The 27,341-nt window shown below is 33.2% G+C and overlaps 3 protein-coding genes across 5 annotated transcripts in view; 1 reads left to right on the plus strand and 2 right to left on the minus strand.

Annotated features, from left to right (window-relative positions):
- The window catches only part of LOC136969961 (transmembrane protein 268), a 364,695-nt gene that overhangs the window by 195,917 nt on the left and 141,437 nt on the right, over positions 1 to 27,341 (plus strand). The gene's annotated exons all lie outside the window — the stretch shown is intronic.
- On the minus strand, positions 812 to 4,190 carry LOC136969973 (uncharacterized). Of its 2 annotated transcripts, none has more exons than XM_067264331.1 (6): positions 4,015 to 4,190; positions 3,823 to 3,901; positions 2,723 to 2,808; positions 1,880 to 1,990; positions 1,723 to 1,770; positions 812 to 1,177 (listed from the first exon to the last, which is right to left on the minus strand). In XM_067264331.1, the coding sequence occupies exons 1-6, from the start codon at positions 4,090 to 4,092 to the stop codon at positions 968 to 970; spliced, it is 612 nt and encodes a 203-aa protein (XP_067120432.1). In that variant the 5' UTR covers positions 4,093 to 4,190; the 3' UTR covers positions 812 to 967. The 2 variants fall into 2 exon arrangements, with proteins under 2 accessions (XP_067120432.1, XP_067120433.1); XM_067264332.1 differs by having other exon boundaries at positions 4,011 to 4,190.
- On the minus strand, positions 6,174 to 26,282 carry LOC136969964 (uncharacterized). 2 transcript variants are annotated; one of them, XM_067264315.1, is made up of 6 exons: positions 26,107 to 26,282; positions 17,636 to 17,719; positions 13,683 to 13,875; positions 11,997 to 12,194; positions 9,603 to 9,767; positions 6,174 to 7,054 (listed from the first exon to the last, which is right to left on the minus strand). In XM_067264315.1, exons 2-6 carry the CDS (start codon positions 17,646 to 17,648, stop codon positions 6,871 to 6,873), a joined length of 753 nt encoding a protein of 250 aa, XP_067120416.1. In that variant the 5' UTR covers positions 17,649 to 17,719; positions 26,107 to 26,282; the 3' UTR covers positions 6,174 to 6,870. The 2 variants fall into 2 exon arrangements, with proteins under 2 accessions (XP_067120416.1, XP_067120417.1); XM_067264316.1 differs by lacking the exons at positions 17,636 to 17,719; positions 26,107 to 26,282 and adding an exon at positions 14,226 to 14,290.

Raw genomic sequence — 27,341 nt, forward strand, 5'->3', positions numbered from 1 at the left:
CTATCATACAAATACCTTGCTAATTTCAGACAATAAAACAAAATAAAACAATTTTTATTATTAAAGCAAACGTAAAAAAGTAAATGTGATTACAAATATAAACACTAGAATTTAATGCAGAAACTCGTCGCTGCATTAAATTCTAATTTAACGCAGTGACAAGTTGCTGATTTATCGTATTTTACGGACTATAAGACACACCTGAATTTTGGAGGCAAGTTTTCGAAGAAAAAAGTGCGTCTTATAGTCCGTAAAATACGGTACTTAAAATCTCGCATTTCCAATTATTAATCTAATAAAGACAAATCTAAAATTGAATAAACGTTTCATTAATTGTGGAATTTTCATTAGGAAGTAACAAAATGAAAGCAAACGTTACGATAAAATGGCTACCGTTCGATTAATAAACTGGGGAGTCTATTTCAAGACAATATAAAGTACTGTATCCTGGCTCCATCAGTATAGCTCTCTCGAAGGATATCTTTAAAAATAGTAATTAAACACACTACGTAATTAAAGAAATAAGTTATACCGTACAGACGGCCGGATGGTCGAGCGGTCTAGGTGGCAACCTACCGCTCTGGGGAACCCGAAATGGAGTCCGACTAGGTCGAAAAATCTCCATGAATTTTTCGGAGGTGATCCGTCCGGATGTGTCCGGCCCCGTCTCTCCCCACTCGGTCGCGCCATTGTGGGCCTGACCGAATCCATTGCTTGCTAAAAGTGCCTACAGGGCGGAAAGAGTTAAAAAGGAAAAAGTACTATAACACATTACTAGAAATTGGATGAATTTTCACTATGATTGAAAAAGTACCATCATTACAGACGCCGTATTATATAATTTTATCAAATTATTATTTGTACTAAAATAATTAAATAAAAATTGACATTTTACATTATATTGAACGTCTTCTAGATTTATTACAATATAATAATAATTATATATTTTTTACATTTTTCATTATAATTAAGCAGACAAATGATTTTCATCAGAAACATCTTCAGGAATGTTTGGTTTAGTCACACGAACTTGGTGTGAGACATCGATATCGTAAGAAAGATAAGAATTCTCTTTGGATATATCTATAGAATTAGTTGACATTCGTTCAGGTATTAGTAGTAGTTCCCTCGCTTTTAGAATTATGTAGTGATTGTAGACGCAAATAAAAAAATACAACTGAAAATAAATTATCGATTAAAACGTCTGTTAAGTCATTCATATTTTCTGTGTTCATCAAAGAATACGAAACACGATCAGTTTGTTGAGTGGATAAAATCACTGAACACTGACAATTCGCGCCTAACGAATGGACTGGCCACGTGAAGTTTTCCAGTCGTTTTTCAAGTGCTTGATATCTAAATAGGGGCCAGTTTTCCATTGAAAATCATCCCGGCAAGCAACCCCCTTGGCACATCCCCATCAGTCCAATTAGTGTCATTAGATACATAACAGTAAAGAATATCATCACTCTTTTGAACACAATGTAAATCAAAGTGCAACGATTATTTAATAGACACTATTAATTAATAATACTAATTTAATGAAGTTGTATAATCTGTACCTTAAAAATTATATTTTTAAATCCAACTTTATCAATTATTAATTTTAGATAGATTCAGGCAAAGTGAATATAATTTGCGATATTTTTCTATTTTTATCGAGTAAGTTACACCGAGATAATGTAATGAATATGTGCAATGAATGGTTGGTTGAATGCTTACCCCTGTAGTACAGAAGATAAGTGTTAATATACTTTGAAGAACCGTAATCTGGAAGATAATGAAACCATTCTTAAAAACATTGAACATTTTGAATTCGTTTACACAAGTAATAATTAATTAATAATGATTAATTATTTAATTCTAAAAAATAACTTACGAAAAGATTAGAAGAATGTACAACTATCAGAGAAATAAATGTGACTAATATAGTTCTAATCATTTTAACCCAAATCCATACCATCCAAGGCATCATTAATTTATAATTTTCCTGAAAAAATACTGATTAAAATTAAGAAATCGAACAAATTTTCCAAGATAAATTAATATATTAAATTCTATTCCAAATATCGAAATTTCAATATTCTAGGAGATTTAGTATGAATTCTTCTGATCATTTGGATGAGAATTTTATTGATTATTTTGATGATATCAATAAATCTATTGTTTGGTTTATTTTAGTGACTCGGATTCAAACCCGGTCCACATAGCCATAATTTATGGGTAATGTGGGTCGGGACACGACGCCCTATCTCTTATCCATGCTGCTTGACCCCATTGTGGGTCGGCCCAGGGCCTTATCATTGGGACATGGAAGCTGATTTTTCCGACTGATTTCTATGGCTGATACCTATAGTTCATACGAAGTGCCAGTCAAGAAGGCTGACTCTCCCAAATCTCCCTCATGCCACTTCTTTATACTATAGTATTTTTCTTAATTCCGAAAAAAATACATTTTTACCCCCTATTTTGTGCCGTCACTCTGCCAAATATTCATTGAAATTTACCTACAATGGAGGGTGAGATGACCATCAAACTCCCATAGACTCTGTTCGACTTGTATGGACTGTCATGTAATTGCGATAGCCATACAACTTATAAGGTTGTGCATCGCGTTGATCAATGAAATTCAGGTTTAAAATTTTGAAAAATTTAACATTATTCAAGTCTTTATTAATATTAAATTTATAAATATACAAGACAAGCACATTACTATACATACCAGTTCGAGTGCAACGTACAAAAGAAAGCTGAATATTAGCAATGCGAACCATTCAATGATGTTAGTAATAAAATACCACGTGTAATCTGTAAATAAAGAAATGAAATTTGAGAAATTCTTTGGATATTTTAGTTTCTGCAATACACGTGGATTATCTACCAAAATAGCCAAATTGATGTATATAGAATGAAATCAGAGAGAGGGTAAATGATGGCCGATGATAAACAAGGAATTAGTTATACAAGGTGGCAATAATTACATAGTTTCAATATTATAAAGATAATATTTTTAAAGTATTGCTGAAAATCTTTTTCAAGGATAACTCTGAAAAGTCAGTCGAGATTTTGAATGTCTTCAATGTTATTAAACGTGCTTTTCATTGCAATTTTTCTTTACAGAACAAAAATAATCGCAAGGAAAAATAATCAATAAAAGAACCGTAGCACTTTTTGTATACCAACGAACCAGAGCATTATCATGCAAGTGCCATTATCTTGCAGTGGTCGAGTGGATAAAATCGCTGAATCGGTCTGGATTCGCTCTTGACCAATGTGGGAGTTTTCCGGATTTCTTCACGTTTTTAACACCTAAATAGGAGACAGTTTCCCGTAGAAAGTTCTCCCATAAGGCACTTCCCACGGCAGATTGCCCACGTATTGCATTGCCGTATTCCACCAAACCAAATCGTTATCTCGTTCTCGAACTATGGGTAAGTTCTTCGAATTCTCGCCATTAAATTTCAAAACTTCTAAAATAACAGTGCCGAAACAGAAATATGGCAATCAGAAGATGAAGTCAGCTAATTCATGGTTAATTAAATCAGTCCAGAAAATTTTGGTGTCGAATATGCACTTTCAAAAGGCTACTTTATACATTGAAAATACCCATTATATCATTGATGTAACCTAATAAACACTAAAATCGATCCTCAACATCATTCCACTACTGATAAAGAATATAATTCTGTATTTATCTCGGAACTTCGATCTCTATGAATCATATAATTTACCTAACGTTATTGTATTAGAAACACTTCCCAAATATAAATTAATATAGATTAAAATTATGTAATTATTATTTAAACTCTACAATTTACTAACGTGTATCTTCAGAATATATTTCCACAAGCGCAAGATTGTTGGATGTTACCAAATCCAAGATCATGATAACAGAGTAAAGCTAAAAGTCATTAAAAAATCATATATAATTATGTTAAATGTCACATAGTTTACTTTCAAATATTATTTTTCTGTTCGGGAAATAAAAAGAAAACATCATTAACGGTTACCTACTCCAATTATAAACGCTGAGTAGCAAGTTGCTTCTTCACTGTTATCAAAACATAAGAAAGTTGACACACGAATACACATTTTATATATTTATTAATAATATCTTATTCAGTGAAGAAAAAATTAGTATTCTGGAATGATTTTCCACGAACAAATCAATGTAACTTAGTAAAAATAACCGTGTAATTATTTGTTGAGAAATTTCAAGAATTGTAAATTTATTATCGATATTTGTTACGTGATAATTTATTTTCAAAAATGCATAAGAAATCGTGCCACAACTATGGTGATTTATTTGGTTACGACAATACGACACATGGGCAATCTGCTGGGAGTTCTGTCAGAACCTGGCTACTATTTAGGTGTTACTAATGTGAAGAAAACACAGAAAACTCCACGTGACCAGCCTATTGGAGAGGAGCCAACCCAGTGGCGTAGCGTAGTGGGAGCGGCATGGCACTACCCGGGCGGCACTTTTAGGGGGCGGCATTTTTTCACAATAAATAATAATGTAAACATTTGAACCATTTCATTTCATATTTTTGTCGCACCTACGATTCGGACCGATTGAAATGAGCACGGAATTTTTCATTACTTATTCTGTGACGAAACTGGGAAATCCCCTTTCTTTAAATGAATGTATAATAATGACATCTTGCTCATTGTAGCGACTGACTTGTAGGGATTCCCCGTATTTTATTTAAGGGGGGCGAAATTTTTCTCCGCCCCGGGCGGCTGACACCCACGCTACGCCATTGCGCCAACCCACAACCAACTACCAGTGTTTAGTGGTTTTATTCACACAGCCACTGGTGGATGCCACGTCCTTGAAGAATATTAGTTATATATTTCGTAATCAGCATCTTTCAAACCCATTGCAAGATCATCCACTGGCCACCAGGTGAGCCAGTGGATAAAATCACCGAACACTGGTTGGTCGCGGGTTTGCACCTAACCAACAGGCTGGTTATGTGGAGTTTTTTGGACTTTCTTTACATGTTTAACACCTAAATAGAGGCCAGTTTCCAATAAAATTCCTCCCGAGAGTCCTTGGCAGATCGCCCACGTGTTACGTTGCCTTATCCCATATATCAGGGGTGGCCAACAAGTCGATCGCGATCGACCGGTAGATCGCCAAGTCAATTTTGGTCGATCGTTAGCGATGTCTTGACTTAATGTATTATATTTGTAACTGAACGCAACTGTGTGCATGCAGTTATGACTCGACTCACAAGCAGTGAGTGCACTTCGTACTGAAACAGTGTATAAACATAGTATGTATTTCACACTTCCCCGTCCCCACTTAGACTATGCCTATGACAACAAGTCGATCGCGACACATTTTTACGATAAAAAGTAGATCTTATGTGCACAAAAGTTGGCCACCCCTGCCATATATCATGTATTTTAAAACTTTTTGAAAAACTACTCTAACATAAAGCGTTCATACAACACATGGTTTGTTTACATTGAAAGGAAGAGTTGAAAATGTTCGGCAGAGATAAATCAACTTCAATGATAAACAATGGAGAGATGGTATAGAATGTTCTTACAAATACTAAAATCGGCAAAGTTTCAAATTAAAAATACTTACAGATTCTTTTACAAATATCATCTAATTTATAATATTAAAAAAAAGCAGAAGTCTTTGCAAAATATATATTTTTTAATACTTTGGTATTGAAGAAATAATTTTATGGTTAATGTTACCTATGGTTCCAAGATAGCGGCTCGTCTAATTCCAGCAAGGAAACAGTGGGGACGCACGTTCTAACCTAACCTAACCTAACCTATTCTAATAAGTTTGTTGGTAATAATTATGGTAATTTATTAGAATAGGTTAGGTTAGGTTAGAACGTGCGTCTCCACTATTTCCCTTCTTCTATTTACTGGAATCAGAGACGAGCCGCCATCTTGGAACCATAGGTAACATTAACCAATTTCATTAAAACATCTATTGAAGCGAGTCTTCTTTACAAATTATCCCAAATATAAAAATTAATTGGGCTAAGTTCTAATCTTTCTTTAGAACTTACTTTCGAGCCACTGTGTATTTTGTTACTTATTAATGGCGTATGGCAGTAGCAAATTTATAAAGCAGTTTTATTCTAATTATTTAAGTATTGAAGATACTCTTGTAAGAAACGACATTAGATCAGAAATTTATTGGTAAAGATTCCATATATTTACTTCAAATTTTTAAAGAAATTTATACAGTAATTATGTTAATAAACTCGACTAATTTTATAATAATTATCAATATAATATTTACATGTAGAAGTGATATTTAGAAAACATCACAGGCAAAGTTCACATATGATATCCGATTATCGCGTTCAGAATTATCAAAATTTTTCAAGAAAATAATCGTTATATCAGGTTATATAATAAATATTTCATAGTAATTCGCACGTGTTTTGTTTTTATTATTAACAATACAATTTTTCAGAATATTTTCTGTAATTTTGGCAAAAATTTATGAAAAAACTCCATCTACTGTATGGTCTTTTTTTTCTAATTGGAATCTTCCTGTAGTACTTCAAGTAAATAGTGATTTTATATAAAATAAATTGAATATTATAATAATCTAAAGTAAATAAATGTAAATAAATCAGTGTTCTTAAATAATAAAGTAAATAAATGTCAATCATTTGTTCAGTTCTAATCCTCTCTGTTAAATGAAAGTAAAAAAGCTGTTCATTGAATAGCTTGTCATAAACAGTTTTTATATTAATATTTTTGACAGATTTCCTTCTTCTACCTAAAAAATTCTAGGTAATATTCCACTAGATTAAAAATATAAACCGTGTTCTTTTCAAGTCCTCCTGTAATTCGTTGAGTAAGCTCCGAAAGTTCACTTTATCTCTTGAAATTGCGCACCAATTGACAGACACAGCAAGAAGGAACGAAGAAAGGATCCTCTGAGATGGTCTCACCAGTAGAATCTAATGATAGAAGCTTCTTTTTAATGTGTTTTTGAACGCACCGGCTTTCGTATCCAAACGGAAATGAAAGTTGTGAAGAACAAGAACTTCCAGGATACCTGAAATACATAAATAAATATTCGATTTATTTATCAAAAATTTTATTATATAAATTAATTTTAAAATAAGCAAAAAATGAAATAAAAAAGTAATAACAAAATAAAATTACATTTCTCATTAAAATAATCCAGCAATGAGTTGCTCAACTTTCCCGGAATATTTAAAATTTTGGTGGCGCCATCTGTTATCATATCGTGTTTAAAAATATTTTTATATTTTTAACTATTATAAAATGGCAAAAATGCTTAATTTTGAGGCTAGGGATGAGTGTTTTCTTTTTTAAATTGTAAATGCTAAAAACGAGTAAAATCTTCGTTAAGTCCGACCCTACTGGAGATACACACTATTCCCATTATCTCCCTACCCCCCTTGACCTTTAATCAGCAAAATTTAAGAGCATCAATCCCTGTAATAAACAAACCTCCCAGCAAAATTTTAGAAATTTTTGACAAAAAGCACAGGAGTTATTAAGCTTCTAACAGGGTGAACAGAATCGTGGCCACCCTCCACACTAACATTCATACATACAGAATAAACCCCCGAATTTTTTTTGCATTTCTCGACATTTCATGATCCCATGAGTCCTGAAATATAAAATTCTTGGGGGAGGGTCATTTTTTTGACCGATCGCCCTACTTTCCCTCCGTTATATCGTTATATATAAACAGCCGGGAAAGTAAAAAGGGAGAACACAAAGGATTCCAGAACCTCGTCTCTACATCTTCTTACAGTAATGGCACCCTTTGTAAAAACGTGGAGTTTGTTTGTGTTTTGCTCTATCCATGGAGTGGACATAAAATTTGAATAATAGAATACCTTTGGTTCATGTTCTATTTAACAGTGGCGGCCTTAGGGGGTGGTGAGCAGGGAAATCGCCCGGGGCCTCGCTCTTGCAGGGGCCCCGCGCAACAATCCGAGTAGAAAAAAGTTGATATTTAAACTTTTGATTTTATCCTTAGCTATTAATTATAACAATAAAATAAATTTGATTAATTCATAGTACAGTACATATTAATATTAATAAGTGCCTAAATAAAATTTCTCATTCAATCTCTCATTTGTATAAAAAGTAAGATTAACGATATCAAAATTAATTAATTTATCAGTGAATGATAATATTTTTTGTAATTTGACTGTAAAACACATTTTAAAAATTCATTACTATTTGAATCCTAGGCCTCGAGTATTAGAAAACCCACTTGAACGCGCGGTTTTATTACTTTCATGATTCATGTGCTTACGATTTACGCTCGGGGAATACCCGTGTATCATTTCGTTCGTCAACTCTTGTCACCTTACGCTTATTTTGCTAGCAGCTGTATGCGTTACATAATCGTTTGTATATATCTTTCAGTAGGTAAATAAAGAGTGAATTGTTTAAAAAAAACTGTGTAAAACCGCTTGTAAATTATTTCTGAATTAGTTTTATATGCGAAAGAAAATTTGTGAAATGAGTTCGCGTGATCGTGATGCCGGTAGAAAATTTGAGTCGGATAGTTCAAAAAGGAAACGACCTATCAAAAGAAAGCAGGTAGAAGAAAATATACTTGGGACTTTATATAAATATGTAAGAAGTGATGGTCAAGAAACCTTTAAAATCCCGTCATTGACTGAAAGCGACACATTATTGCACTGTAACCCTAACCCAGCTGGAATTATTCCTTCAACATCGTCATGGGTATCGCTGCCACCTAGTAACGATAGCGAGGATAATGAGTTAACAACATCATTGTCTCTTACGCCACCGTCGCCGTCAACACTATCCAGCCAAGAATACGTATCTTTCAATTCACATACTTTGCACAAAGGACAAGGGCCTCGCGAAGATCTGCCGCCCAGAGCCTCGTAATAGTTAAGGCCTCCGCTGCTATTTAAAATTATAGTAAATCTAAAAGTGATTTTTAACTTCTGCTCTGCTGACATTAAAAGAATTCATTTTCATGATAATTAAAATAAGTGATTCCGATTACCATTTAATTAAATTTAATTTGATTAGATTACAGTAAACTCTCTCTAATTCGAACTAATTATTATACGCGATTGTTCGGCTTAGCAAGGTTCTACAGGCTATAAGGAAAAGGAAATCAAGAAGAATTCAAAAAGGTAAAGGTCATATACAGTTAAATCTCTGAACAACGGCGACTAACAGAAACATGGCCGTTGTTTGGAGGTTTTGTATTCATTTGTGTTCAACGTTCCTAAAAAAATTGCCGCTGTTTAACTGAAAGTTTGACTGTATTTAAAAAAAAAATTTTATATCGTATTTGGTACATATGTATTATGTTAAAGTGTGTAGTACACATTAATTTTGCAAAAAAAAAACTTTCACGTTTTTGAAAACTAATTAATGATATCCGCTTATTTTTGGATTGAACACTTAGTGGAAGAGTGAACAAAATTGGTTCGGATTAGCAAGAATGCGAGGTACTGTATTCTGTTTCTTAGATCTTATTATTTATTTTAAATTTTTTAATTAGTATATATAAAATTTGATAAACACATAACTTTAACCATTTTTAAGTTAATAAAAACAATGAAGATACTTACGCACAAAGTTCTATTCGAACAATCTGTTTATAGTTAGGATTTCGATTCGGTAGATTAATGACATACTTCCATTGAGACTTATCATTTAGAGCTGCTCTAGGAAAGACAAATTCGGATCTGGTGGCACACGCTGGTTCTGAATTTTCACTCCTTTTCCCTACACTACTATGAAAAGATCATATCGTACGTTATAATAATTTATATAAAATATATGAAGTACTGTATAATATAAATTATAGAACTCTTCCTGGTTTAAATCTAAGAATTCACGCGAACTTAATTCAAATGTGATGCGGAGTGATGAAATAATCAACACAAAACATGGGCGTTCTGCCAAGGAAATTGTCTTTCAGTAAGACTTTCAGTGGGAACTGGTCTCTAGGTGTTAGACACGTGGACAAAATCCGGCAAATTTGAACTCGGAAATTTCATTATTATATCAGAATTTCTTATTGTACGATGAATAAGGCTCAATGTTGAATATATTACCAGAAAAATTCGAAATTTCAAAACAGTGAAACTTCTTACGCGCTACAAAGCGTTAAAATTTAATCCGCGACGTCTTGAAAACAAAATGGCGTCCAAACGATCAATTATAAGCGCCATCTGTTTTTGAAGATGTTTATTAGCATTGTTGCATTTTCCTGCGTATAAACCGTGGAATGTCTGTGTTTATAAAAACAATTAAAAGGGGGAGAGGGTTATATGCCAATTGTAAATTGAAGAGTTCCATAGAAAACGGTACCTAAGTTAAATTTTGATGTTTTCAGAAATTTCAAAAAACTGTTCTTTTTGCATGTGGTTTGTTATAAAGTGAGTAAAGTGTAAATGTTAAATATGCTTGAATAAAGTGCTTATTATAGCAAGGGAAATATACATATCCATAAAACCATAACTGAAAAAAGATATCTAAGTACACTCAGATACTTTATTTCATAAAACTCCTCAATTGCAATTAAGAATTCACGCCTATGGAGTAACAGATAATCTCATAGACTTGGATTACAAGGTGGTACAGATTATGAGAAGGTTTCATTTTCGTTCTAGCAATTTCTGCGGGGTATACGCTATAGCGAGTTTAACACACGAAAATAAGATAATTTGATCTACATTATTTTTATATTACAAATTTCTTTTTGCATCCATTAGTGTATTATATAGTGACGAATCGAATGCGTCATCAACGGGAAATGACATCTGGGGGAGACTTCCGAAGGGAAGTTAAAAGAATGATCTCCCACCCAAAATTGTCGCCAAAAATTAAAAAAAAAATAATAATAATAATTATGTGAGGGTGATGACATGACATGGAAAGATTTCTAGAGTTAAATAAATGTTAACTGTAAGTATGTAAATAGGGTCGAGTGGGTGTATCAATGTAACGTCATCATCCAAGCACTAATACAAGAAGACAGATAAGCTGGCTAATAAATAAAAGTTTTTTCCTTTTTTATGTACAATAAAGTAATTATTTTGAGCTTTTTATATATTAACAGATTAGTTCGTAATTTCCCCCGTTTAAAAGACAAAATGGCTTCAGATCCGCATAAGGTAGCTTGATTTACTATTTCATGTCGAAGCTTTAAACGTGAAACAAACACAGATAATTGGGCTACAATTTGAAAAAACTGTAGACCTGTAAATTCCCACTGTCCGTCTGTTCCTTAATCTCGAGAACGGAGTTAAATAAATGAAAGACGAGACATATATAAAAAGCTTAGAGGCAAAACGCCCCGATTAACTATATGTGAACATCCGATACAAACCAGAAGTCATATTATTTCAGTTCAAAAATTTTACCTCCGAAAGGTGTTAGACAGATGACCGGCACGACTCTATTGTTAAAGGAAAAGTATGATGTACAGGGACAAGCCACTACTAATTTGAGGTGAAGAGTGTATATTTTAAATTAAATAAATTTAAAATATAGTGTAAAATTGCAGCCCGGCAATTAAGTCACAATAAATAATCGCTCGTTCAATGTTCAGTTCTTTAAGGTTATAGAAGAGATCAAGTACTCAGAATGAATAGGTTTATCTGCTTCAATTTCCTCGTATTAATCACATCTTTGGTTTTTATTCCCACTTTATAAAATAACTTCGATAACTAGAATATAGACCCATCAATGGCCGAATGGATAAAACCACTAAATACTGGTAGTTGATCGCGGGTTTTCTTCACGTTAGGAATATCTAAACAGGAGCCAGTTTTTCATGTCACCTCGACAGATCGTTCACGTGTCGCGTTGCCATTCACAAACAACTAGAATATCAGATCGATCTGAATGGACCAGGTGATTTTTCTAAATTTCTGGAATCCCTAGACTTATTTTGTTATTCGTTTATCAAGAATAAATCATCTGTTAGCGTAAACCATTAGGAATTTCATACTTACTGGGACTTCTTACTCCAAGTGGAATGAGAATATTGTGGAACGATAAAATCGTGATGAACCGAAGTTGGTTGATCGTAAGGCATATTTGGCAACTGTGATAAATTTGGATAAGCATCTCCTTCCCTTTCGTCAAAGAATAAGCTGCTCAAATTAAACCCCTGAGCCTTCGTTTTGCTTAGAATCAAAAGAATTCGATCCCTACGAAATCATATAAACGGTCATAAAATAAACAACTACACTTAATAATTTACCGTATAATATAATTTTTGACTAAGTAATTTAAAAAAGTAATTCGAAATTGGCGTTAAACTGAGTGTAACGCTAAACCGAAGAACTTCAAACAAGAAATTGACAGTTTATAACAACGTCATTTGCAAGGCAATTTAGTACTTTGCATATAGCGATTCTAGTGTTAATATTTATGGAGAGGGTTTGCTTACATTGGCGCTTTACGTGGATGACGCTATTCAGGAGATCGCTATATCGAGGTTTGACTGTATATGTGCGTCCATTATATTTATTTTTGCATTGTATTTCGATATAAATGTTCACAAGTTAAATTTTAAAAAATGAAAAACTGATTGTTTTTTTTTGGTGGCATACGCTGGTGTGCCACCAAAAAAGCCTTGTAACTTGTAATGTTTAGGTAACAGGGTCCTGACGTAAGTACTTCTATATTCTTGCTCAATTTGTATAACAACAATTTGAGGAATTCTTGCAACTTAATTCACCTCGATGCTAAATAATCAAGCATATACAGTAAAACTTCGATTTAGCGTCATTATTCGTTCCTTTTGAAACTCCGGCGCTTAAACGAAAAACCTAAAATAATAAGAATGGACACATAGTTATGAGATTAAACACATGTTCGTGTTTAGATGCTTGACATTAACGTTATATGATGATGACAATGTCATTTGTAATGTAAAATTATACATTTAATAATTTACAAATACTGAAGCGTTCTCTATTTGGTATTTATGAGGTAGATCCATTTACAAGTATTGTCGTAGCATTAAGAAGAAACGCTATATCGAGGGGTTTTTTTTTTTTTTTTAATAATATAATACAACAAACAATAATTGTAACATTAACTTTTGACACATACAACAAGCAGCATGAATTTCATGGAATGTTTAAACATTTATATACAGTAAAACCCGTGTAAACCGGTGAATATTTCCGGTTTGGTAGGTTTCCGTTTTAAACAAGTTTTTTAAACACTGAAAATTGCTGCGATCCGAACTACTTTTTCTCCATTTAGGCAGGTTTCCGTTTCGAACAGATTTTACTGTAATCGATACTAAAAAAAAAAACGTTTCCGCGTTAAACAGGTTCTGGCTTATAATAGTATTTTACATAGAAAATCGTCCATTTTCTGTTTAGATAGGTTTTTGTTATGTAAAGTCCGTTTTAAACAGGTTTACTGTATATCAAAGTCGATACAGAACGAATATTGAAGAGCACACTAGAAGAAACGAAAGCATTAAACAAGAGTTAAAATTGAGCGTTAACTCAAGCGAAAAGATTGCAGAAGTGATAGAACAATTGACAAGTTTCCTGTGTTTTTTTATTGTGCACATTCACTACAAAAATAGCAATTCTTTCCAATTTTCTTTCCTATTGTTTGTTGTTTAGTTCGCTTCGTTATTAAGTAAAATAAGCAATAAAGATAACGATACTTACTCTGGATAATAAGCCACGTTAGTGCAGACGGTACGTCCCGTTTCTGGACAGTATTGAGGGCCCAGAAGATATAACTTCGATTGATCCTGTATCTTATCTCGATTATAATATCCATTAGTAGAACAGATGGGAGAGGAGAACATCAGATGCAAATAAGTTAGCATTAACAGTAACGTCGACATGGCATACCTACCTATAAAGTAAATACCAGACGAGTAAATAAACTTCAATAAAAACAGTTGTTGGTAATATATTCAAACGTGGTTCCATAGATTAAAGCCATATAAACTATTTATGCTCCAATTTTCATTCATAGGGTAAGAGCATCCCATGAAAATGTGTACGGTAAGTCTACAACTAAGTGCAATACATAAATTTGCTTAGATAAACATTTTAATGAATTTTCCTATTTAAAATAAAGTTAATTTGGCGAGAAAAGGTTCCTTATATGTTCTACGATACGCTAGGTTTTAGAATAAGACATAGGAACCAGCTCCCAAATAATGTTTTACAGATTAACCACAAGGTAAAGAGCATTCCTACTCTCCTTATCGTAAGACTGTATCCTGAGTTATTTTTTCTATAATTGTAAAATTTCGGTACGGTGGATACCGGTTAAAATACAATAGAAGAGTGTTGTGTTGGGTTCACAACAGTCCCAATTCACTTGGAAAGTTATGCAAGAGAATATTTCTCAACTGCAACTTATAACAATCGAACACTGGAAAATAACAGTCGGGAATGCTTTAATGACTTCTGATCGTTAACATTGAGTTACATGCAAGAAAAAACAATTAAAATTTATGCGAAAACATGCATAGAAATTCTGCAGTAACAAATCAATTTATCTTCTGTCAATAGAGCTCATCCTCTATTGTCACTTGCAGCAGACTTCTACCTATTTTCCAATATGGTTCTAATTATAATTTCTAAGTTAAAATTATGCATATAAGACTGTAAACAATAGAACTTGCCTCCTATGATGTCAATTAATTTAAAAAAATTTTCTTAATACTGGCATACTTAATTACTGTGTCAAAAATACGAGTTTTATAATTTGTTTTTTTTTTTTTTTTTTTTTTGCTGTTATAGACAGGAAATTCTAAGTAAATAACTATAAATATTACATTAATAGTTACTATAAACGTTACTCGTGATGTTACGAACCTCTTTAACTACTCTCAACAATTAGTAATCATTATACTTATCATCATGGCTAGATTTAGACCCTAAGCTCTAACAAATAGTAAACAAGCCTCTCTACCAAATAACAATACGTGAGGCCTTAATCTACATCTTGTTTAGCATATGTATAAATCCTGTCTTGTTTCATCATCACATCCAACGATAGTCTTCAGAAAATATGTGGAACCACTGAAATATATTTAGAAAATTGAATGGTAATGAACCAAATGGACGAGTGGTGATAAAACCACCGAACGCTGGTAGTTGGTCGTGGGTGCATGTCTGGCCATGGGCTGGCTACGTGGGGTTTTCCGGGATTTTTCAGGTTAGTAACATCTAAATAGGGCTAATTTCCCATAGAAAGTTCTCCCCTTTGTTAGACTTTCCATTCACAAATAGAAGAAAATTCATTGATTTTAGCATTCTTGTGCAATATGAAAAGTGATGATTAATGCTTCAACTATAAGGATTAAATTATATTCTACTCCCCCCGAGATCTTTATTTTCGTAAGATCTCTTTCTTCTGAACTTCCTCTTCTGAAAATCAAATCTCTGTTAACTGATTACGAAAATTACTCTAAATATATCGTTCTCATTCATTTTATGCATTTTAAAGTTATTGGAACTAAAATAAAAACCCCCTTTTAACAAAATTAAACAAGAAAATCTATATTCTAAATCAAGGAATTTTCTAAGGAACTTGATCTACTTAAACAAGATATTCTTAGTTTCTGGCTAATCAGGTTTGTTCTGGTATTTATGTTAATTTTAAAATTTGTAATTACAATAAAAATTAATATTTTAATTAGCTTCCTACCGAATTTCATGTGCCCAAGTTTGCTATAAGTCCGGTATTTTTGTAGCTGTCTTGGATTGCTGTGTCTAAGATTTAGAAATAGCCATTAAGTGTGCCAAGATGGGCACGTGAGAGTCGGATTGTTGAGTGGTTAACGAATCAGATTACTGCTGTAGGGACCTGGGGTTGAATCCGGTTGGTGAAAAAATCCCAGGAATTTTTCGGAAATTGGTTTCAGGATACGTCGGGCCCCATCTTTCACCATTAGGTCGCTCCACTGTGGACTTGGCCAAACCCACGAATGAACATAAAAGAAAGAGTCTCTTGGCGCTCACAGAACGGAGAATGGAAGGTTAATCACTTAGATCGTTGCGTATAATGTCTGCTAAGTCTGGACTATATGCATGATGGTACATCTCATACTGCATGTAAGTATGAATGGAAAGTAATGGACCATCTTGAGTATAATCCATACTTAGCACTTTCTGATTTTTACCTTTTTGGACCTCTTAACAAACGTCTCGGTGGTCTATACTTCTCAGATGATGATTAAGTTAAAGATGCAGCCATGGACTTGTACAAATCAATAAGTGGCAACTTTTTCCCAGAATTTTTGCTCCTGCTTCCCGCTGCGAAAAGTGTTTAGAAAAGAATGGCGACTCTACAGAAAGATAGCTTGTACCTTATTTTTGGGATATGCTCCGCATATCTCAATCTGTAAAACGTCTCAAAAGAAATTAAGCAGGGACCAAAAAGTAGATTGGATTAGATTTCATTAACGGAATAAGACAGCGCAACGCGTAGGCGATCTGCCAAGAGGGTGTCTCCAGAAAAGACTTCTATGGGAAACTGGCCTCTATGTAGGTGTAGGACATGCGAAGAAAATCCGGAAAACTTCAGCGGCCGGCCCATTGGTCAGGCACACACATGAACAATTACCAGTGTTCTGAATATAGGAAGAAATACGAAAAAATCAAAGTTCACTGTGTGATAGAATTTGTTGGCAAATTTTTGAAAAGTTATCATTAATCGTTCCTGTTGTATTGTTGAAAAAACGAGATATGTATGCCTTGCTCCATGATCACCATTTGAAAATCAGCGGAAAGTAAGGAAATGAAAATAACGAAGAAGCAACTAATAGTCTAATTCTATCAGTCATTATAATATTATTTTATGTTAACACTTAAATACACACAAATAATCACGCAGACAACCAGATGGCCGAGGCGATTAAGGCGTTAACCTAACGCTCCGGGGGAGCCGGGATCGAATCCGGTAGAGCAACTATCCAGGAATTTTTGACTGGCGGTAGTTCCCGGATATATCGGGTCCAGTTCCTCACCACCTTGTGTCCGCATTGTAAGCTTGGCCGAACCCAAAATGGGCTTGCTGAGAAGGTCCTCCATTATCCACAGGGCGAAAAGAATTTTTAAAAAATCTAGTAAAATCGGCCAGATAAGCCAAACATTAACCTATCGCTGTAATGTATACTGATCATAATTTGATCGTGGACGTTCTTCGTCCCTCATCAATGTTGGTCGATTGATTCGGTTTTATTTGTATATGAGGGGTATGCCTTATTTGGTATGGTATATAAAGCAGATCGCGATGCATGGGCGATCTGTCGGGGAGGAAAACCTTCCAGGAGATCTTTTATGGAAAACTGGCCCCTATTTAGTTGTTACTAACGTGAAGAAAACCCGGAAAACTCCACGTGGCAGTCCCATTGTTTGGGCACGAACCCACGACCAGTGTTCGTGACCAACATTCAGCCCAGTGGTTTTATCCACTGGGCTGAATGTTGGTCGACCCTATCGATTGTTCGATTGTCAACCAGACCTTATCATAGTACGAAACAGATGGAAAATAAGTGTATTATAAATAGTAGAAGCAATAAATTTCTAAGAGAAGAGGAATATTTCGTAGTTTTTTAATTAATTAAATATTGAGTCGAAGGTGGAGGAACACTTACCTGAGAGTAACATTGTTTTCAGACGTACTCACTTCTCGGTGGCGTCTGGTACGCTACGGAGGATGGTCATTCTTTCTCTTTCACCTGATGAGAATGGATACAAGATTAACAAAAAAAAAAAAAAAAAATTGTTATAGGTGGATAGAAGTGGTTAAATGTCCAAATGGTTTTTACGTGGACGTCAACTAGGCCAATGCCACAGCGGATCTTTGCCCTAAATATTCCTCATTACTGTAATTCCTTTCATAGATTCGTCGAGTAGATTTCCCAAAGAGAGAGCGTTATTATCGAGGGAAATTTAATAAAATATAAATAAATCGTCCTTAAACGTTACTGACTTTTTATAGTAAAGAAATACGACGTTTTAGAGGAAAAATTTATACTAAAAGCGCGCGAAATGCTTCAAAAATGCGGTTTTTTAGAGAAAATTGGGGACTAAAATTTGTAAATTTGGGCTAATTTTTATGTCCTGAAGTGATCGGTATTAAACTTGTACACAATTACTACTGTGTGTTGTGTTGTGTATGCTGATACACGTACCAATACATCTTTACTTACTTAAAATATTAATATTAAACCCGGATAAAAAATTAAATTGTGTAAATGATGTGTTATAACGAAAATTACCTTCCTTTTTTTATCACAGACCTTAATATCACCCATTAAAATTGCTAAACTAGTTTTAAAAATGGTTCAGTGTTAAGGGAAAGGTCGAAATATGTAAAACATCAAGAAAATCTCAATGAGGTTATAACATCCCGTTTTAACACACGAAGATAATGATGATGATGATGGAAATTTTAAAGAAAATAACTATAAAAATATTAATAGTTAAAGCTTACAGTTAAAGTAGAATTTAATTATTATGAGAGGAAAGAACAAAGGGGACTCTGGCTGTAGTAATGAAGTTACATCGCTCGATATCCTTCGCTAAGCGAAATTATGCGGTTTTAATGCAAAAAAATATGTTTAAAATTATTAATAACGATGTGTAACTCAGTAATAAAGTCTTATTTTTATTCGTAGAATGGCATTTTTATGCGGTAGACCACACGCTGTGCGTGTTACCAAATATACACGTAACTTTGTCCTACTTTTTCCTTTGCATGCGGTCTAAATTCAGCAGAAATTAAATAAATTTTCTCGATTTCGGCATCAAAATGACTAAAAATGAAGAATTTAAGAATAAGAAAATTGTCAAGATTTCATTGTAGCTGAATTTTCATGCCGAAAGAGGCGGTAAATAGGGAATTTACAAGTAAAAATTACATGTTTGCTATCTCTTTAAGTGTAGTAAGCTTCTTTCAAGATAATTTCAATGAATTATAATAAAATAAAGTAAAATCTTGCCTAAACGGGAAAAATACTTTGGTACCATGCGATTCGGTTTACACAGGTTTTTACTGTATAATTAAAAAGTAAAAAAAAAAAAACATTAAGTTCTTAATTTTAAGTTTATTTGTAGTCAGATAATATCGCGTACAGAATTAATTTTCCAAAGAAAAATAATGCTTCTTTTGTAAGCATTAAAATCTAAGAAAGATTTGTTTGTGAAGGAACTCTACAATAGTAACATTTTAAACGGCGGCCAGTTTTTCTTTTTGAATGGTTACAGAATAACCTGCAAACAACGGCCATTTCCCCAGATACTTTCTTTTTGAAATGTATAAGAATAATCTGCGAACAACAACCATTTTTATGTTCCTGACGGGAACATGAAAGGTTCGTAATTGAAATCCCGAGCTCCTTTCACCAAATTTTTCTACGAATAAAGAATAAAATTGTTCTTGAATGCTTAAAATTCTCAATAAACGCGTTATTGAGAGCATAACTCGAGAATTGAGAACATACGTTTAACTGTAATTTACCAATAACGTGACTTGTTATTAATGCCGTTCTCCTACAATCGTGAAACCACCCATTACGTTCGTACGTCTGTGATTTATTCGACTGCCAATCTGATATATAATGGCTGAGTTACTCGTAAATCGTCTAAACAAACCTAAATTATTTTCAAATATATGAAAATTTGGATGATTTTTAAGCAAAAAAGTGCAGATTCCCATGTTTACTGCATATTTAATGCAAGAACTTTAAGTAAAATTTCGTAGTGAGTTATAGTGTTTAACTTGCGCCATCTTGTCCGTCTATCACTAATCTTTCCTAAGATAATCCGCCAAAAAACACGTAAAATATTATAGGCCTAATTTATTAATGACCCTTAAACACGAGGTCTTCTAAAGTGAGTGCTACCAATTTAAATCATTGCAATTATGTTAATTATTATCTGAGTAGCGTGCAATGTACAGTACTGTACATAATGCCCGCACAGTAACTCAGTGGCGCGTTGTACCTTCTTGGGGCCCTGACGAATTTGAATTAAGGGGCTCCAAGTACAGTTCTGACTTAAGACATTTTTCTTCGAGGGAAATATTTTCTTATAAAAGATTGGTTTGTAGTCCCCTGTTGGTGGGGATCCTTTTTTGCCCATAGGAAAACGCACCACTGAAGTAATCCGAGTTTCACTTTTTGCTGTAAGCGCCATAGACAAAAATGGCGACTCCACAAAAAAAGGAGTTGTGCAGTTTACAAAGTCGGAACCACTTATCACTGTGTACCACGAGAAATCTGCAGAATCTTTAGAATACGGGAGTGGAGTTGTAGGAGCTGTAGAATTGTGGCTGCTGTAGAGGAGTGACAACGGATATGCAATAAAGAGCTTAGGAAGAATTTGAGGATCGCTTTGATGTGTCGTGTGCACGCATTGAGGAGTCTATCTTCCCACCCCTTAGATCTTTAACCACCAAAATTTACTGGCATCAATGCCCCTAATACACAAACCACCCTGCAAATTTTCAGAAAATTTCGACAAAAAGCACGGAAGTTATGGAGCTTCAAACAGGGTGAACAAAATGGTACCCCACACATGCTAACATCCATACAAACAAAAAAAAAACCCCGAATTTTTTTGAATTCCTCGACGTTTCAAGGTCCTCCGAATACAGAAATGTAAAAAAATGTTTTTGGGGAGATCATTTTTTTGACCGATTGCCATACTTTTCCCTCTGTTACGTATAACAGAATGGAAAGTTAAAGAAAAAAACGTGCCATTTTCCTTACACGCTTTCTTCTAAACTTGCCGAATTTCTCAAATTCTTTAAAATAAATTTCATATATTTTAATGACAAACAAATGAGAATTTCAGTCCAGTTGTAGAATTCTCGACAACAAAAGGATGAGCTTAATTAATTTTCAAATATAAATCTGAAAGTTAATTAACTCGTGTAACCAGTATAACTACTGTTTACATTTTTTTGATTTTTCTCTTCATTCCTTTCTTCCGTAAACACGAATAATAGCGATTATTACAAACTTTATAGGGTTTTCTGTAATTAAAATAAGGGTTTAAGATGGAATTAAATGCTGTTTTAGGTCCAGGTTTTATATTTATGCGAATATTAATGACAACTTTTATTAGTAAAGAAATTAGATTCTTGTCGTGTAAAATATCTGGTTCTGTTTTTAATCTTTAGGGTTTCGTTAAGATAAAAGAAGGATAGAATCAGGAGTAAATTGGAGAATCTTTAAGACAGAATTAAGATAAAAAGTAAGAATAAAATTATTATTATTATTTAATTTTTAATTTTATATCCCATAAGTAAAGGAATAAAATTAAAATACTTTAAAAAGAAGACTTCAATTAATTTAAAATCAACTTAATTAAATACGAAAAATCAATAAATGGAGGATTATTATTGAATATAACTTAAGTATAGCCAAGCTCAGAATAGGATAGCATAGATGGATTTAGATTTAACTTGGGCCTCGGACTCAAAAATTGAGTCTTTTATGTAAAAAGTAACAGGAAAGTGATAGAAATGAAAATTTCTTTCTGATAAATGACAAAAAAATCTGTTTTTATTGATTTTATTCACGAGGCTTCCGAATAGGGAGGGTGAGTGACCCGAGTCCATGATTGTAAGTGTCTCGAGCTCCATAAGTATGTGTGTTTCGAGCCCATATGTTTGTGTCTTTAGCTCTATAATTGCCCCATAATTGTATATATGTGTGTGTCGAGGTTCATACTTGTGAATGTCTAGAGTTCCTTCTCACGCCGATTATAACTTTCATTTGTTTCCAGGTTAAAATATATACATTTATTCATAAATTTAATTATAATAACGACTTATTTTAGATAAAAATTGCTAAAACAATGCATTTATTCGTAATATATAGACTGTAAATATTCTTAAATAACAAATAAAAGTCAAACCTCTGAACAACGGCCACCGACCAGGACATAAAAATTGGCCGTCGTTCGGAGGTTCGACCGTATTCTACTTGAATAAGGAGTTAAAGTTGAAGAAAATTTAAAACTTTCGATCGATAACGTTATAAACATGTTAAAATTATTTAAAAAATTAATCTATTTTAAGCTATTATACTAAAAATATCAGATAAAATACCTTAGAAACTTGTGTAAATATGCTAAAAACTGTTTCGTAACTCGGTATAAGTAAATATGACTTGATATACATCACGAAAAATGCCTTAAGTTCGTCTCGCTGCTCTAAATTAAGTAAACATTCCAGAAAAAATCCTGTACAGGACTATATATATCCAATATATATGTGTATATAAGGCGTAACTATTTACAATATGAGAAAAGAGGGGTGTAAAATCCTGTTTTTCTGTTGTCTAGAAAGTTTTTATGAAGATATTTATAATGGGACTTAGTAGAATATCAGGATAAAGGTGCACTCTGACAACTTCGCGTTCAACCAGATTATTTTTAAGGTTCCTACCGCGAATCAACCCCCTTCAACCCCCTTCATAAATATGAAATTCGAGGAGTTTAATTGGTAGACCACGCGCTAATTGATTCTTCGAATGAATTTAACATCGAATTTCTCACAAATATACTCGAAAATCTCTTAAATATAATCCATAAATTATCTCCAGACAGTAAGGTAAAGAGTGACTCCAATAGTCAGCTAACTGATATTCAGGCCACCCCATTAAAACAAATAAATACATTGAGTAATAAGCGTGTAGGTATTAAAGTTAATTCCTTATTTCTTTAGAAAATGCTTAATTTCAAGAATTTTTTAAAGTTTTTTAGGCTAAATTATCAATCAAAGTGACGAGTTGCATCGCACCAGAAAACGAATATTCACTTGTTTTCTTCGTAAGAATTTTATTTTATATAATTAAAACGTAGATTATTTTATGTACTAAATATTATATATAAAAATTATGTATATAATTTGCTATATATTTATTTTCTAGGAAATTAAAAGCAAGAGGAGAGAGAAGGAGAGAGAGGAGCTCAGCATGCTTCAAACCTGTTTGGAAAAATGGGGCATATAAGCTGTCAGTCTTTATATGTTTATTAAAGCCTCAAGACTTATAAACTCTACTTATAAATATTATATAAAATAACTTAAGTTTTAGGACAAGGAAATCATTTATCTTATGTATTTATAGTTTTGTTTTTTGTAATAATCCTTACAAAAATTGATCCCACGCATACAGTACATACCTGATTATATTAATTACTTCCTCGATTGAACATAAATGTAGAAAATAAGGCTTTAAAGTTGAATTGCAGTGTTTAATCCTCTTATTTTTCTGTTTTAAATATTACGTAAAACGTCTTATATCATTTCTGAATGGTCTGTCTGTTGACCTGACTGTAATATTTTGTAATATGCTGTGTATTATAGAAAGTGGTTGAGCTTAACTGTGAATTCATTATGAAAGCATATAGTTTTCTACTGTGTGTTTTGTGTTATATACAACTAAAGGTGCATCTAATGCTTTTTGTTCTCAAAATAACCAATAAATAAAGTGTATATATATATAAATATGCGTGTTTTTATACATGTAATGTATATACATGTGGAAAGTAGGGAAATATATATAGAAAAGTACGTTTAACACCGTATATAGAAGCCGTTTCTGCATTTTTCTACACATTATTTACGTAATAAACCAATAAAATATATAAATAATTAAATATTTTAACGTTTTAAGCCATGCTCCTCGACAAAATGGCATCGATTTAATGAAATTCTTCCATAGAAAATACCATTGTTGACCAGCGAACAGTTCATACACGTGCACTTAATAATATATATTAATGGTATATCATGTTTAATATTAGTTTAAGATCAATATTAATGTCTACAGTCACCCCTATTTATTACACAAGACCACTGGAGCTTATACGCAACTTTTTGCATTAATAAAAGTAAACATTTATACTTTATTCGGCTGAAAATAACTAAAAATGTTTCCAAAAAGTCATTTTATAATAAAGTAAGTTGGTAAATATATATATTATTTACAGATAATGTAAATAATTTGCATATAAAACGTGAATGCTCTACACATAATCTCCTTTCTTGCTATTGTTATGGTTAAATTTCTATATATTAAATTACGATAATGCTTTCACTGCCGTATCTAATAATAGGAATTTCTATATATTTAATATCATAATGTACGATAATAATATAAATATTTATAAGTTTAACATGAATTAGTTATGGAAGATGTAATATTTTACATATAAAATACAGATTTATGTATAAAAATTTTAAGTTATTTAACGAATTTTTGCCTAATTTCATGGAATTTCTGTAACTGATTTGGAAAGGGCCTGTTAGGTTTACAGTTTAGGACCACAGCAAATCAAGGGCAGGATTTAGACTTGTGGCCCTAAACGTAATACCTAACAGACCCTTCTCCTCTACCAAAAAACATTACGTGTAAAAATGTAAGGGCCTAAGCTATAGACCGATAAAACGATATAAGCTGCAGCTTGCTTAGTTTTATGTGCAAATCTTTCCCCCGATCACTGTTTATTGTATAAAAAACAGATTGTATGTAAGTAAATACGGAAGATGTATTGGCAAATAATTCACAAATATTTACAAAAATAAATTAAAAATATCATCCCAAAAAAACAAGTAAAATGAGATGCTTCGCGAGACTCAAATATTTATGAAGTGTAAATAAAAGTGAAATTGTACTCTATAGAATATAAATTTCACCTTTATTTATATTTATGCATTGTTATTTGTATTTAATTAACGATTAAACGTGCCTTGTTTTTCGACAAAATGGAAATTATATTTCACAGAAATGCGATTTCACTTTCACACACACGCCAGTAAAAACGAGTTTAATTCATTTTTATTTAGATTTCCATTGAAAATTTTATAATATTTTCTGAAATTTAGTATTTCCTGCGTACGGAAGTATGCAAAAATCAATTTCTATGGTAAAACGAGCGAGAAAATTGCATGATGGAAGCCAATTTATGTCGGTCTACGTGCCAAATACATGAGCATGGAAGCTGTTATAACCATTAAAGACATTAATCATTCCTTTGTTAATTTAATTCCCGAAATATTATCATGATGAGGGCGTATCGATGCAGTTTACTTCCTGTTAAAGATTATATAAATAGAGTTTAGTGCATAAGTAAGGCAGCAAATTATCTGTATGAATCACGTATCTAACACGTACCCGTTCAACTCGTTCCTTAATAAACTAACGTGAGAAACGAAGTCATCGCTTGTAATACAACTAAACACATTTAAAGAAATTACGAAAATATAAATTAAATGTTAAAAAAATGTCCGCCCAAATGTAAAGTATTTCGTTGGTTTCTCAATTACAAGGTCGAAAGTGAAAGGATATTGTACTGCACCTGAACACAGCCTCACTCTTAAGAAAAACTTTAAAAATTAACGTTAAAAAAAGCATTAATTTCGTATCTTAACACGTTTCTGTATCCTCTAAAGGGTAAAATTTAATAAAATTTAGCATCAGAATGGGTGTTTTCTAATGGATTTTCCACGTACGTGACCTTTCACCTTTAGCATTAATTTTAGTACGTTGATTTTGAATATTTTATGTAATTCTGCAATAGAAATCTTTGTTTAGTTAGTTTTTTTTTTCATTTTATACAGTGCAAATGTTTGTATTTTGGAGAAAATTTATGAAATATCAGCTTTAAACAAGCGCCAAGTGTACTTACGAGAAGACTGAACAGTTTAACTTTAAGCGAGAAATGATTATTAAAATTAAAATGAAAACATTACAAATTGGGCGAAAGACGAGCGGTAAAATTCGCCAAAAATCATAAATTACAAGTATTAGTTTCTCCTTGAGAAAACATCACCACAACCAGTTAGTTTGCTTCTTAAGCACGAGAAGTTTTCTAAAGAAAAGGGCCAAAGGGTTATAGTTAACTACACCGTGTAGTGTCATGAAGCAGGATATACAAACATAAACGATATAACCCCGAATCCACCTTAAATAACGCGCGAATCACCGCAATAAAAGCTAAGAAAATGATACCGTGGCGTGGTATCGAACGACAAAAGAAACAGGGAATTAATTTTTAAAGGGACAGGGAAGAATTAAAATAAATAAATAAGAAAAAAATCAGCACTTACTTCCAACAGTCTTGGTCAATAACCTTGTCAAAGTGTCTTCCCGTGTTCGTCGATGACCCACTTCTTGTCACCAACCACCTGGTTTTATTTGTCGTCGTTCTTACCTGTTTTCGTCACTCGTGTATACGTCACATCCGTATCCGGCAGGAAACCTGCACACTCAATTAAATGTGTAAAGTTTGTGTAACCGACAACCTCCTCTCGACCAAGGCCGAAAAAAATCTTTCCTTTCTCTTATCTGATAAGTCGATAAATATGGCATTGCTCGTCCATGCATGGATGCCCCCTTCCAGTACACATTTATAATAATCTCGTGTCTGGACTTTTAATTTCGTTCGTATAAAAATTTTTCTGCCAAACTGTGAAATTTGCGATTGAATCCATTAAATTGTTTCCTCGTTTTCCTTACAATTGTGCGAGTCGAATAGAAAATTTGGCGTTTTTCATTGATGGCAACCACGATGGATCGGCGTGATCGTTGTAAATTCTTTCCGTTCGTGTTAAATATTGTAGATTTTTAAAAAATCTTTCGGCCCTGTGGGCATTAAGATGGCCTTCTTCGGGCACTCTTTGTATCCACATTGGGGCGGCGGGTGGTGAGTAATGGGATTGGCCACTGCCCGAAGAGTTCCTAGGATTTTTCGACTTGTGGATTCGATCCTGGGTCTCCAGAGCGGTTGGACAGCAATATTCTAAGTCGAGATTTAATAATTTTAAAATCTGTGAATTAGATTGATGGGATAAGGCCACGGGCTATCTTGACAGATGGGAATTCCCCCTTGAATAAAGGGGTACTTTCTACGGAAACTGGCCTCCATTTAAGTGTTAGGTACGTGTAGAAAACCCGAAAAACTTCACGTAAGATGCGAACCCGCGAGTAAAGTACTAGTGTTTAGTGTCATTATAAAAATTTATGATTTATTCTTCCCTCAAAATAAAACTTTTAACTTTACACACTTCAGAAAATGATTTTTTTTGTTGTTGTTTTTTGTTTGATAAAGAATGGACCACGATATATTCAGGTCATCGCATCCACGAAAATTTCCAGTCGACCTAAATTCGAATTTGGATCCCCGTAGAGCATAAGGGCTCCCAGGCTTAGGCATTTATTGTCTGGTCTAAACCTCAATAAGATTTTACTTTTAGGTTTTTGTCGAAAGACCTCTTATTTATGTTACAGTATAGCTAAAGGCCACGACAATGTATAGACGGGTCGATCCGGTCCTATATCAAAT

Source organism: Centruroides vittatus, unplaced genomic scaffold, assembly GCF_030686945.1.
Source record: "Centruroides vittatus isolate TY-2023 unplaced genomic scaffold, ASM3068694v2 contig_1832, whole genome shotgun sequence".
NCBI classification, from domain to species: Eukaryota; Metazoa; Arthropoda; class Arachnida; order Scorpiones; family Buthidae; genus Centruroides; species Centruroides vittatus.